The 13,857-nt window shown below is 37.4% G+C and overlaps 1 protein-coding gene across 1 annotated transcript; it reads right to left on the bottom strand.

The window, feature by feature from the left end:
• Positions 1–4,454: 4,454 nt before the first annotated feature.
• Positions 4,455–12,138, bottom strand: LOC110776754 (P-loop NTPase domain-containing protein LPA1 homolog 1). The gene is made up of 8 exons (XM_021981321.2): positions 11,891–12,138; positions 11,489–11,664; positions 9,014–9,282; positions 8,486–8,567; positions 7,467–7,907; positions 6,170–6,880; positions 5,897–6,004; positions 4,455–4,973 (listed from the first exon to the last, which is right to left on the bottom strand). The coding sequence occupies exons 2-8, from the start codon at positions 11,660–11,662 to the stop codon at positions 4,722–4,724; spliced, it is 2,037 nt and encodes a 678-aa protein (XP_021837013.1). The 5' UTR covers positions 11,663–11,664; positions 11,891–12,138; the 3' UTR covers positions 4,455–4,721.
• Between the last annotated feature and the right edge of the window lie 1,719 nt (positions 12,139–13,857).

Raw genomic sequence — 13,857 nt, 5'->3', positions numbered from 1 at the left:
TTCCGTTATCAGTCTCTTTGGGTCTCTTTTCTTTTTCCCGTCCAACAACCTCTTTTTTCCTCTTAAGGTCAGTTTCGACCGACGGATTGCAGATTTCCGCGGACTGAATGTACCTTTGTGCCCGGACCATTGCTTGGGGCAGGGTTGATATTTGCTCGTCGGCCAAGACCCAACGAAATCGGCTTCCTGCCTTTAGCCCGGTCATGAGTGCGGTGAAGGCAACGGAATCTTGCAAGTTCGGTATGTTCAGGGACTCGTCATTGAATCTCTTAATGTATTCCTTGAGACTTTCGTTGGGTTGTTGTCGGACGGACATGAGATGCATACTGGTCTTCTTGTATACTTGTCCGGCAATGAACTGTGACTTAAATAGAGCTTCGAGCACTGAGAATCTTGTGATGACACCAGCCGATAGCCCAGAGAACCATGAGAGGGCCATCCCTTTGAGAGTGGCCGGGAAAAACCTGCACCATGCCGCTTCATCTCCTGTTTGGACAGTCATTCGGGCCTTGTAGGCATCCATATGGTCGTTCGGGTCAGAGGTGCCATCATATGGGTCGATGGAAGGCACCTTGACTTTGTTCGGGGTCGGTGCTTCAATGATCTGTCTGCTAAAAGGACTTAGGAAGCTGAGGTTGCCGAGTTGCACCTCGTCTCGAGGGGGAGTTGGCTCTCGTCTCCCAGTCCGAGGAGGTTCTCTCTCTGTTCGGGTGTGTCTATCAGCCCCTCTTCCAGATGTGATTGAGTTTTCTTCTTGATCTCGTTCTCGAGAGGATCCGTGCCGAGATCTTGGAGTTTCCACTGGGGTGAGGGAATGTCGAGGGTGATCAAGGGATCTTCTCGAACTCTCATGTTGAGAGCGAGCAGAAATCCCCTCGGCATCTCCCTGTCTCCCCTCGATTCTTCGAGAGTTGATGATTTCGCGGCCGTCGAGCTCACCTCTCCTGAGTCTTCGCTGGACGATCACATTTCGAGCATCGCTTCGGCCATGCCTCTGGGGTGGCGGGGGGAGGCTTCTCGAAGTCTGATGTTCCCCTGGGTGTCGAGGAAGGTTCAGTAGTGGTTCATGGTCTCTTTCGGACCGAGGAGGGCCTCTCGTAGAGAGTGTGCTTCTGGGGGGCCGGGGGCGTGACCTTGTCTCCCGTTGGGCTAAGACCTCCTCCGATGACCCTGGTTGCCCCCTAGGTCGAGATGGGCCTTCATTACCATCCCGGAGGTTCAACACGGCGGCCCTGAGGCTGCGCTCTAAAGTGTCGTTGAACTGTTCAGCCAGTCTCCTTAAGTCTTCCTGTGTGACGGGCAAAGGTCCCTCGACTTCTCCGTGAGGTTGCGGGTCACTGGCATGGATCGACTCGAGCACGTGATCGTGTCGAGAGGACAGCGTTGGACCATGACGCGACCGATCGTCCACATGTCTGGGGGCCGAGGACCTTCCTTGAGAGGGTGACTGGGTAGGTGAGGTATGTCGAATGGGTGACGGTCGTCGAGCACGTCTAGTGTTCACCATGGCTTTTTGTTAAGCGTTCCCCACAGACGGCGCCAAACTGTTTCAGCCGGAGAAACTGTGAATGTAATAACTCGGGAATTAACTTAACCGATGACGTATTTGACCGTGATTTCCTTATATCCGACCACCTGAGTTTCCGTTTTTAGATAGTCCTCGAATGTATCCGAGGAATCTTCGTATTAAAATGAGATAAGTTGTTGTTAAGTGAGAAGAGTTAGAGAGAGAGAGACTGATTTGCTTTTTAAGGTAATGATTAGATAGATCTTTTTAATGATTACAGCAGAGTATTTATATGATTACACGGGGTAATTATGTAATTATGTCTACTTCTGACGAACAACTGTCCTTCTTGGCTCCTAAGACTCAAGGGCATTTTCGTCTTTTTATGCCGAGTTGGGTTGACCATGTATATGGGCCCAAACAGACGCTGATAAAGGGGTTATTACATTAGGGGCTGTTGTGGGTGGTGGTGGTTGGTTTCAGAGTGGTGCGAGTGGTGGTGGTTGATTTCGGGGTGGTTACGGGTGGTGGTTGTTGCGAGGGTGGCATTTGTGGTATTGGAGTTGGGCAGTGGTGTGGTGTATAGGTTGGTCAAGGAAGATGAGCTGAAGAGGAGTTTGGGGGTAGGGTTGATACCCTAGGGGGGGAGGGGGAATCATGGTAGAGGGAAATTGGGGAATGAGAGGGGTAAATAAAATGATTGAAAAGGACAAACAAACAACAACAAAGGGAATGGGAGGTGTTGGTTCCCTTTCCCATTCCTGAAAACCCTCAACCAAACGCCCCTTAGTGTTTTTTGGCAAAGAAAAATAGAAATTAACATCATAATGCCCACGGTAATGAAAACTTATCTCTAACTTGATGTTTTTGAGTGAACTAACATTAATATGAGAATAAATATTGATTTTTCTTACAAATTTACATACAAATTCATTCTTGTTGACATCATTTATGATCGAATACCAAATGAGCCGACATGGTAATTAGGGAACATTGGGTGTGGGTTTAATTACATACACATAACAACATTTGTATCAATCTATTTCACATAGCAACATTTGTATCTTTAGTCTTTACCACGAGCTTAACATCTGAGTACGTATAAAAGTGCACGGTACACCAGCAAACAGGAGAGGACGTAAAATTAGACGCAAATATAAGTAGTAGTCAAATACTTGGTGTAATAGAATAAGAACACACACGTTGTTTTCATGCATATTTTCAATTTTGACCGGGACCAATAATCCAATATGGAGTGCATTTGCTATAAGGTCAAAAAAATGGAGCCTTGTTTTCCTAGATTATGTGCTTAATTAATGTCTACTAAAAAGATCATTATTCAAATGATTACGGCCTAATAAGCTTAGCAGCCGCCTCCACTCAATCTTATTCATTACAGCACAACCAGTCATCTTTCATTACTGGAACTGGACCCTTTACCCTTATTGCTACTTTGGTAGGGTGATGATCCCCTCATTTTATTAGCTGTTCTGTTAGGTCACATTAGCACAATATATCAATTGTTGATATCAACTAGCATCTTATTTTTGTCATCAACTAGAACTAGCCAGGTGGCAAAACACGTCATTTAGGGGCCATGTCATATTTGAGTCTATCGTAGGTTTGAGTGATTGAGATCATATACCATTTGTGTCACGGTCCGAATGTTTTGACACCGGATTCGTGAGGCGCCCTCTTGCCTATTGGCGGCAAGGAGGCAAGCCTTGTGCGGAATGAGTGTCTTGTGACTCGTAGGGGCACGAGTAAGCGTCTAATCTGAAAGGGCACTCTTGTCTATTGGCGACAAGAGCGAGGGTCGAACGGGGCGCTTGTGTGCGCACAGCAGGCACAAGCGGGACCGACGACGAGAGTGTATCTGTTTTGCAAGGGACTTTGAAGGGTCTTGGAAAGCTTAAAGCATGCAACAGCACAATATCTATAAAGGCTAGCAACAACACATGAATTAAGCAAAGGCAACTTCTGATGAGAGGTATTGGTTCATACCCCTCATAGAGGTTTATTTTGAATTAGTTAAAACTTGCCAGTGTTCAAACACTGGAATTACAATAACATAATAATTCTCCCTAAAGCCTAGAAAACTATTATAAAGATCCTAAAAAGCAATAAAAAGGATAAATACAAGTAAATGAAGGTTGGATTCTAACAATTTGAGTCTGGATTAAGCTATTTTAGGCAGAGTGATTGAGATCATGTCAGTTTCACGCGCCAAGTCCACTGAACTTGTTTAGGAAAAACTAAAAAAAAAATAAGAAGAGGGCCCGACTCTACTTCAAGTTCATGTGTGGAACTTGCGTAATTACAAATTGTTTTTTTTCTTCTTCATATAATTATGCTAAACGTATTTCAATCTGGGGCCCTGTAAATCAGAGGCCTTGTTCTAAGTTCCCATGATAGGCCCGTTGATGGTCGGATCGGATTATTTTAGGCCGAGTGATCAGAAGCTTGTCAGTTTTGTCAAGTCTACCGATTTTGTATAAGGATGTTTTTTTGTTTTTTGTTTACATCAGCCTAATGGCTAATGTAATGTAATGCCACTTTTCTTGTTAGATATATTTCAATCAATCAATAAGAGTCACATAACAATTTTGTGAAATACATATCAAATCACGGCATGTCCTAGCAGAATTAAGGAATCCAAGTTGCAAGTTCAATTTGCTAATTTAACGTACTCACTCCTCCTCTTATTGTTTGCCTCACACACTAAAAATGTTCCATTAATAGTTACTCGTGTGAAATTGAGAAGAAATAAAAGTGGTAGAACCGAATGTATATTAATTTTATTTAGGGTAAAGTTGTGGTCCCTATGAACATTTATGATAATAGGATAATCTTTTAGAGACAGACTAAAATGACAAATGACATAAACAAAAAAGACAGAGAGAGTATTTGACCACTTGTATCAGTATAACATCAATGCATGTCAGCATCTGTCTAACTCAGACAAACTTAATTAGCATCTTGATCGATCTCACCAACAGACATCCATGTTCACTTAACATCGTAACAACAAGAAATACAACGATGATGATGCCAACACTTCAACAACAACAACAACAACAACAACAACAACAACAATGCTCAACACCCTTTTAAGTTTTAACTATACATGGCTCTAATTTTCTCTACTGAACAAAATTGTTCTACTGAATAGAATCAGTTGCTGAAGGGAGTGTTTCTTCGGCCTAGAATTTTTTTAAATACGGCGTGTTCTTATTCTCATCCCTTGTTCAAGAAGGGAAGAGTTAGTGCCATTCTGTTCTGATAAAGGCTCACTCTGAGCTCTCAAATACATGTTAAGCGTTGGAGGAAATTTGTCGCTTTTGTTTTTATTGTTCTTCAGAAAATTTGATAAGTTATCTGTGTACTCCTCGTCATTATAAGTGTTCTCTTGTTCGTCATACTCTTCATCAGACTTTGCTGATTCCTCATCAACAGATCCTTCAATCTGATTAGAGTTTAAACATTATTACAAGTTCACAATCACGGTCACATAGTTCTAAGAAACAATTCACAACTAACAAAGTCAGTCTATTCGGACTGTACAACAAAACACAGGATCACCACATGCAGGAGTTTTCATTCAATTTTCATTAGAGATGTTAAAATATGTACAACTTTAACACAACATTTTAACACATTTCTAAAATAATCCTCGAGCATTATATTGTCTTGAGACCTGAGAGGTACTCCCATTTAGTTCTAGGATTGGATATCTGTTGCTTCAGCCTCTATTCCTAGCAGAATTAACCCCAAGGGTATGATCCACGTGGATCGGTTACCATTATAAGTGATAAAGAAAAGCTTAATAATTCAGAAACACTCCAACTACTGATTAATTTACTGTCATCACATAAATCCAGCACCTACAACTCTACAAGACTACAACAAGCTTGGCCCGATAACATAAATCCAGCACCTACAACTCTACAAGGCAACAACAAGCTAGGCCCGATGTTCTATGAGGCCTATGACACCAAGAAGGCCCAAATGAACAACTACCAACCCTTGTATGTATAGTAAGAGCTTTGAAGTTTGGGACGCATATTGTCCAAGTGGGACAATGATAGCTTGGGCCTTAGGATCAAGTGGTCAACAATGAGCGGAAAGGATTTCAATGCTTTGATGTTGGGCTTTGTTAACTGCAGTATTATTTTGGGCTTTGGGGGAGCCAGGCCCCAGATGCCCCCCTGAAAATCCGCTCCTGACCATGGGAATGGATATTGACTTTCCTTACAAATTTGCATACAAATTCATTCCTATTGACACTTTATGGCCGGCTACCAAACAGGCCGTAAATTCCAGAAAACTTTGCAAAAAACTAAAAACTTTAATTCCAAATAACTCTGCAAAAGCTTTAGTTCTACTTACCTCTTCATGAGTATGTTTGCCACCATCACTGAGATCTTCATCACTGTCTACTTCAGGGGGATCATCAACTTCTTCATCACTACCGGAAACTGAGTGTTCCTCCTTAACCTGTATAGACAAATAGTTTTTACTTAAGTCCGGAACACAGTTCCTAATTTCAAATTCATTCTTTACACAGATCATTGGATATATTGATTCCTGAAAAATCAATTATCTTACAAAAATGAGATTATATTGTTTAGGTAAAAGATTCAAATGAAAACAGAGAATTACCCTCTTAGCGGGTCCATTAGACATCCGAGGAGAGCTACAGCAAGAAGAGTAACACTTACTGCTAGTATCAGTACAAAGCCAATCAGTCTTAGATTCATCAAAACTACTAGCATGACTAGTTCCACCAGTATCACTACTTGGCCAAGCACTTATCCCAAAATGACCAAACTGAAGGTTCACAGGCTCTGCCTTACCAATATGCAAACACCCATACATCGGTGTTCCTCTATTATCTGAAGTATCAACTGGCCAAGCTTTTGCAATTGAACCATCATCATTAACAAAGGCCATCAAATGCCTTGATGAACCCTTCCTTTGAATCAACTGAAATATACCCTTTGAACTCAAAGAATGTGCAGCGCATTGGTTCTTGTACTCTTCATGGATGATACTCACAGTGTTTGTAGCAGGATCGTAAAGCTGTTCTCCCGCTTCACGCCTCTTTAGGCAGCTAAATAGCGTGGCGTGGATAGCTGCCACGCTTTTGTCAACGTTCGTGTTGTTGATTTTTGGCACTAGATGCTTGTCTGCTCGATTGCATAGATATTCTTGTATTCTCCGGATATTTCTGATGTATTTCACATATTTGTTTTTTGAAGGGTCTAGTGTCATGTACTTGGCGCGAACTGCAAATCTTTCCAAATGCTTATCTTCATTTGTTATGTATATCATAAAAGGTACTATTGATGGATGTTTCTTCATTAGCCCCATCTGCAAACATACAAAACCAAGTTTACTAATGTGAAACGCATTACTAACTCATTTTCATATTAGTTTAGACGTACTTTGCATTCTATTCACCCCATTTTCACTTATTTTTCCCTGAACTTATCTTATCTGATTTATTAGTACTTGCCAAAACTTATTTTAGTTATAAATTGTACTTGGATAACCCTTATTTCTCATGAACTTTATCTTATTAGAGCTTACTTTTCCTGAAATAGGTGGAAATAAGGTGAATAGAACAAAGCCTTAGGGTGCATTATATTCACCCGATTTTTACTTATCTAAACTTAACTGAACTTATCTGAACTTATTAGAACTTATCAAAACTTATTTTAGTTATAAATTGTACTTGGTCAACCCTTATTTTTCCTGAACTTATCTTATCTAAACTTTTCCGAACTTGGAACTTATTTTTCCTGAAATAATTAAATAGAAATAAGGTGAACAAAACAGAGCCTTAGTCCTATATGAATCCGTACATTCTCTCCTTGTTAATATCTCAAGTGTATAGGTCAATATGGGACAAAGGGAGTAATGTATAAGCCTGAAAATTACGCGACTTTTTACTCACCACAAAATTGAGACTTAAATGTACCCCTTCAATGATTACCGATTCTTTCCTTTCTTCCCATGAAGTAATAAGGCGTTCAAGACTCTCAATGACCATTTCGCTTTGCGCTTTGAATCCTTCAACAGCCATTTGTTTTGGACTTATGATGAGTTCAGTACTGTTAGCACTGTTAGCAACTGCATCTGGCTGCAGGCTATCAGATTTCTCTTCCTGAGTGTTGCTATCACACAATTGATCTTTAGAAACCGAATATGACATTCCAGCCATTTTCCGAGCCCTCCTCCTAGCTTTTGCTTCTGCAACAGCAACAGGATCTAAACACTCCCCTGCATGATAGGTTGAGGCCCACAGCAACGGGTTCTTTTTCTCGTCTACAAAACTCCTCATCATGTGCCGGATAGAGTCTGTTGATATCACAGTTGTGATACCCAATCTGCTAGCCTGAAAACAATTTGCAATTTCAATATTACTCGTACAATCTTTTTCATTTAAAGTACAAAGGCAACTAATAGGGTATATACAAATGAGAAACTCTTAGACTATAATAAGTAGTGTCCACAAAGACAATAATAACGCTAAAATGGTAACTTCATCTCATTTAGTGAGTTTGACCCACCAAAAAAAACATTCACCTTTGACTTGTGAGTACCAATGATGTTGTTTGGTACCAAATGAAAATGCAACCACGTTAACTTGTGAGTACAAACTATGTTGTTTGGCAGCAAATGACAAAATGCAACCACCCTGCTTTTTACCAAAGTATGTTGATTGGTACCAAATGAAAATGCAACAATTGCAGAAAACATTATTTTATTGCTAGTAGATACAAATATGGATTCCATTACAATATATGAATACAAGACATCCATTCAACATGTAACTCATTCTTCCTCAGGGATACAGAATTCACAGTTCAGACTTGGGAGAGAATGACAGATCAGATAAATTCACCAGAATAAGAACATGATGATGCTACCTAATTCTGACTGCTAACACTGATTCGAAGAATCTATGAATACCAGTATTGAAGACAACGTTGACTTCCCGCAGCCACTAGTTCCACACAACAGGACAGTTAGAGATCCCTTCCTTTCACGAATCCTGAAATCATAAAGAAGTTCCTGAGCACGCGAAAAAATATATGAAGATAATATCTAATCTAACTAGAATTCATAGCTAGGAAAAAGCTATCCCAAATTCATACACTACATAAAGTTTCCTGCACGAACAAAATACGGAATCAGAAAAAGAACACAATTACCTTAACTGTCTGACAACAAAATACATGTGCTTCAGTAGTTTTCAGGAAATCATAATGAAAAATATACTCATATGTAGTACTTTTCTGTAGATTTTACACCTTATAAGGTAACTAATTACATGGAAAACAATCTATATAATGAAAAGTTGGAGAATTTTTTAAAATGAGCAATAATGATCACAGGAGTTCGACTTTGATGCAATATATTTTCATCATCCAAAAAAAACTATAACACTTCATTTTGCATACCAAGAGATACCATATGTAAGAAAAGGCATAAATCTACCTGCAAGCCAAAATCAAATCTGCTTTTTGATTTGGACCAATGTATTTATATTCAGCTAGAGCATCACATACAATGTCTATGAACTTGTCCCTGTTGATGAACACAGTTGTGCGCCTTTTGTACAACTCCGAAGACACATTCTTACTTTCTTCGTTTTCTTCAGATTTGACAAGCAGACTACTTGCAGCATTGGAAGTACATCTTCCTACAATGTCTTTGTCATCCTTAGAGCTTTGACTTTGGATACATCCAAAGACCCTCTTACTAATCTAAACAAAGGAATAAAGGAACTTAGGTTTAGCTATACCAATACTAAAGCAGCTTAAGATCTGATAAAGCATCATTTGATAGAACATATTGATCTTAAACACTTATCAGGGTAATGAAACATCGATCATTATTGTTCAAGACCAGTAAGTATCACGGCATAGACTCAATAGAAACAATATCTAAGGTTCATGTACAGATCTTTCCTTCAACATATCAGGTTCCATACTACTACCTCTGTTTCAATAAGTCCTTTACACTTACTATTTGCACGGGCTCTTGTGCATTATTTGACCGTTAATATATCTAATTCTGTGTAGAAAAATATTTTCTTGCTTTGGAAACGAATCTAACAAGATATCCCATGATAAACTTTTATAGATATAATAGTGAGAACTTATGGTCAAAGTTTTGACTTTTTGACATATTTTTCAAAGTGTAAAGAACTTAATGAAACGGAGGAAGTATGTCACAAGTCACAACATTTGTTATGTTTGTTTTTGAGTTGTCGCCTAAAATAATGCATGTTCACTATTGGAAGTTATGTTAATATCTTCTTATAGGATCGAGTACATAGTACTTTTTATACGCGATTAAGTTTTGTGAAAAATCACAACTATAATGTGCTGACTAATGAATATCTAATATATCTTTGGCCTTTTAGATTACACATGTTTTACATAAGAAAAAAGTATGGTTGAATAGTTGAAATCCCTACCCCAACTATTTGATGCTTTGGAAAAATCGAATTTCTTTAACTAGCTTTATACAAAATGAAATATTTTCTTGCTTTCTAGCTCCCTTCTGATTAAAACAAAAATAATAATAAGGCCTAGTTGCTTGTCTAGTTGCCTAACATTATTTCAAAGGGGATTTTTATTTTAGCAATAAACCAAACAAAGTGGATTTAATTGTCTTCTAGTTAAAACCTTTTGAAAAAAATAAAATATTCCAACCTATTAGTCCAAAACCAGTAAACTAGGTTATGGGAAAAAGAAGTTGTGAGTGCAAAGTATAGTAGATCAATAGCTAAGAATATTGCTTAAGGACTTTAGAAAACAGAATATGAATACTCCTAAAGCAAGTGAACTTACAGCAAGAACCGACAATCTCGGCTTTGCACTTTGCATTTTAAACAAATCAAACAAATACAGAAAAATATTCACAACACTAAATTTCAATTCCAGCTATATGGAGTACATGATCTCCACAGTTGCAAAGCACCAAAAAGAAGTAAAGAACAAAAAGAGCCCCAAACAAAACCTCCTTTATTTAGTATTATTACTAATGATTTACGATTAGATTTAAGTATGCCAAAACTTAAATGAAGTGATGTACTCCGTAGTAGAATGAGATTATAAATTATTAGACGTGACTATAACAAATTAACAACAAATTCTTTTTCTAATACTTCATCATGTTATCTCAACTAAAAGGGGTTGGGACAATGTGACAACTAATTTCAGACGCAAGGAGATACAAGGGAAGGTACCCTTTTATTACACACCAAGCAAAATAAGATATCTTGTTTTGAATTTCACACACAGAAAAAAGGATCAAGATATCTTTTCAATGTCTTTCATGTTTCAAATCATGCACCAAACATCAACATTTCCATCTACATATATGAATAAGGAAAACAAGAGTAACAATTATTACTCCCCTTGTTTGTACCAATGTTTTACTCAATAATTATTACGGAGTACATAAATAAGACTTCACATATACTTGTACTTCATTTAATTTCCACCTTCAACCACCCTCAATTCATAACATTTCACAAGCATTATGATTTTGAACCAAGCATGCAATTACTATTCTAGTTGGCTTAACTTACATGACATACCAACATATACCAAAAAGACAAATTCAAAACTGAAACGACACCTTATGGCTAATTTGATATCACTATCAGTTTTTTGTTTTGTGAATTAGAAAGTCATGCGACGTAATTAGAATTATGAACTTAAACTAGTCGTACACTACATACATACTCCGTACTACATAATAATCACATTGATTTTGAAAACTGGCAACTAAAACCTACAATATTTCCACATTTTTATTTTTAGTTTTTCTTCGTGAGCTAAAGGTACAATTTGTGCTACCATGAACAAATTATACATAGAAAATTGACACAATTAATGTAGTACTCCGTATTTCAAAAGGCGAGGGTACAACGTAGAAAAACAAAAGAGTTTGTGTTACCTTGGTGGCATAACGAGGTTTACATCCCATGAGTTGCAAGGTGCTCTGAAGAAGTGAACGCGTATAACGAAAAGACTCCTTCTCCTCCTTCTCGTTCTTCCCAACATTACCTTTCTTATTATTTTCATCATTATCGACTACCACTATGTACAGAATTTTATTCACTTCCTCCATTCCTACCAAAATAATTAATTAAAATAAAATAAAAAACAACACATGAAAATTCACCCAAAAATGGGGAAATTATAAATTCATAATTACATGCAAATACAAAATATAACCATTCTCTTTATGAACAAATTAATAACAACAAATGCAGATAAAATCAAAATATATATATATATATTATTTCATGAAATAAGGGGCAGAAGAATTTAAAAAAAAAAAAAAAAAAAAGTGTACCTTGGACTTTAGGAAAAATGAAAATTGATAGAAAAACGTCACTTTTCTGGGGTATGATCAAAGCGTAACAATGCAGTTTTCGACGTTTTTCCTATAATTGACGCCATTTATTTATTTGAGGGGTAATTGGAAAAGAGATTTGGGGAATTATTATGAATTGGTTTATGATAACTTTTATGAAAGTTGGGAATAACTTGGGATATTTATAATTTTGTGCCTTTTTTTGGTTTTGGTCTTTATGGGAGGAATGTAATGACGACAATACCCCTCTATTTTTGATGAAAATGAACGAGTTGTTGAAATGATAGTGACTGAGTCTGTGGATTTATTGAACGAGTTAAGACGTGGGGCCAATCTTTTTGGTCCTATGATTTGTGTTTCGATGCATCAATAGTATCCCACTTTTTTGTCATTTTTGTTACGGTAGGCTTTAAAGAATAGACTAGGGCAGGCCTCTCAAACGGGTCAGTCAAGTCGGGTTATAAAATACTTCATTCGTTCTAGATTAGTTGTTACACTTATTTTTGTACAAAGTTTTATTCCCTCCGTCCCTTAATACTCGCACCGCTTTCATTTTCGGGCCGTCTCTTAATATTTGCACCACTTCTATAAATAAATTATTTACCAATATTATATTATTTCTCACACTTACCTACTAATCCATCTACACCCCTACTCCCTACAAAAAAATCATTTAAAAATTTACCCCTTCACTCACCACTCCTCATCCCTTACCCATTTCTCACTAACTATATTAAAAAAAATATCCCACTATCAACTACTCCCTCCGTATTTATTTAAGAGATACACTTGGCGGGGCACGGGTATTAAGAAGAAGAATTAAATGAATTAAAGTAATAAAACAAGTGGAGTTGGGTAGATATTTTAATAAGTAAAACAAGTGGGGACCATGTCATTTTAGGGGTTGGGACTTGGGAATTAGGGGTGGGGTGTAGATAGATTATTTAATTAGATGGTGGAGTTGATGAGTTACTAAAAATGACAAGTGTATCTCTTAAATAAATACGGCAGGAAAAAGCTAGTGTATCTCTTAAATAAATACAGAGGGAGTAACACCATTAAATTAATAAGTCAATTCAAGTGTCTTAAACTCCGCACCGGTTTGACCGGTGCGAGTATTAAGAGACGGAGGAAGTAGATGATGAGTGGTTGTTTGGTTATCAATTATTATTTTATTAAAAAGGTACTCCCTCCGTTTCTTTTTGTTTGTTACGTTTGGACTTTTGCACGTTTATTAACGTATACGGAGTAATAAATATACTTTTCTTTTTTATTTAAAATGCTTTAGATTCCATCATTTATATTAAAAAAATAAACCCAAGTAAAATCTCAATCCACTAATCATTACAACAACCAATAAAATTGTTTTATTTATCAACTATAATAATATTGTTTATAGTAACACTTTCTAGGACTCTAGGATCAACTATAATAAATGAATAAAAACGAGTGACCATGTGGTAACCTTAACCTATTAATTGTAGAAGTAAAAAAATATAGGAAATTATGAATAAAAGAATAATGGAATAAAACCATTGTAGTGAGGCCATTCTTTTAGGTTACCTCACACTAAGTAAAGCTTGCCTAAGAAAACAAATCAAGTTTTCCAAATTCTACTAAGAAGATTTTAGGCTCCCTCTTTTCTCTCTCTGTTTAGGATTTACAAAAATTAGGGTTTTCTAGGGCGGAAATAGCCAATTTTCTTCGGAAATTTGGTTATTTTCGTCCCTTCTCTTTCAATTCTGTTGTGTTTTTGCGTTAGATCTCAATAAACACTACAAGAATTTGTATCTTTAATAACAACTTATAACGATGAGTCAAAAATTTCGTCGCAAAATCCTTTTTGTGACGGGGCTAACAACTAAATAAAGACGGAAACAACCGTCGCAAATGTCTTTTACGACGGGTTAACGACGAGATTTTCCATTAAAAACGACCCCTTTTAT

Source organism: Spinacia oleracea, chromosome 6 (genome assembly GCF_020520425.1).
Source record: "Spinacia oleracea cultivar Varoflay chromosome 6, BTI_SOV_V1, whole genome shotgun sequence".
Lineage (NCBI taxonomy): Eukaryota > Viridiplantae > Streptophyta > Magnoliopsida > Caryophyllales > Amaranthaceae > Spinacia > Spinacia oleracea.
Note: the sequence above shows the minus strand (reverse complement) of the source record. Positions and strands in the feature narration are given on the sequence as shown.

What these genes read in the sequence shown, in the direction of transcription:
- LOC110776754 (XM_021981321.2), bottom strand. Translation starts at nt 11,662, where the DNA reads ATGGAGGAAGTGAATAAAATTCTGTACATAGTGGTAGTCGATAATGAT. An exon ending in CTAATGGACCCGCTAAGAGG is followed by an intron (nt 6,005 to 6,169) that starts GTAATTCTCTGT and finishes TTGTCTATACAG; the next exon opens with GTTAAGGAGGAACACTCAGT. An exon ending in GCAAACATACTCATGAAGAG is followed by an intron (nt 4,974 to 5,896) that starts GTAAGTAGAACT and finishes AACTCTAATCAG; the next exon opens with ATTGAAGGATCTGTTGATGA.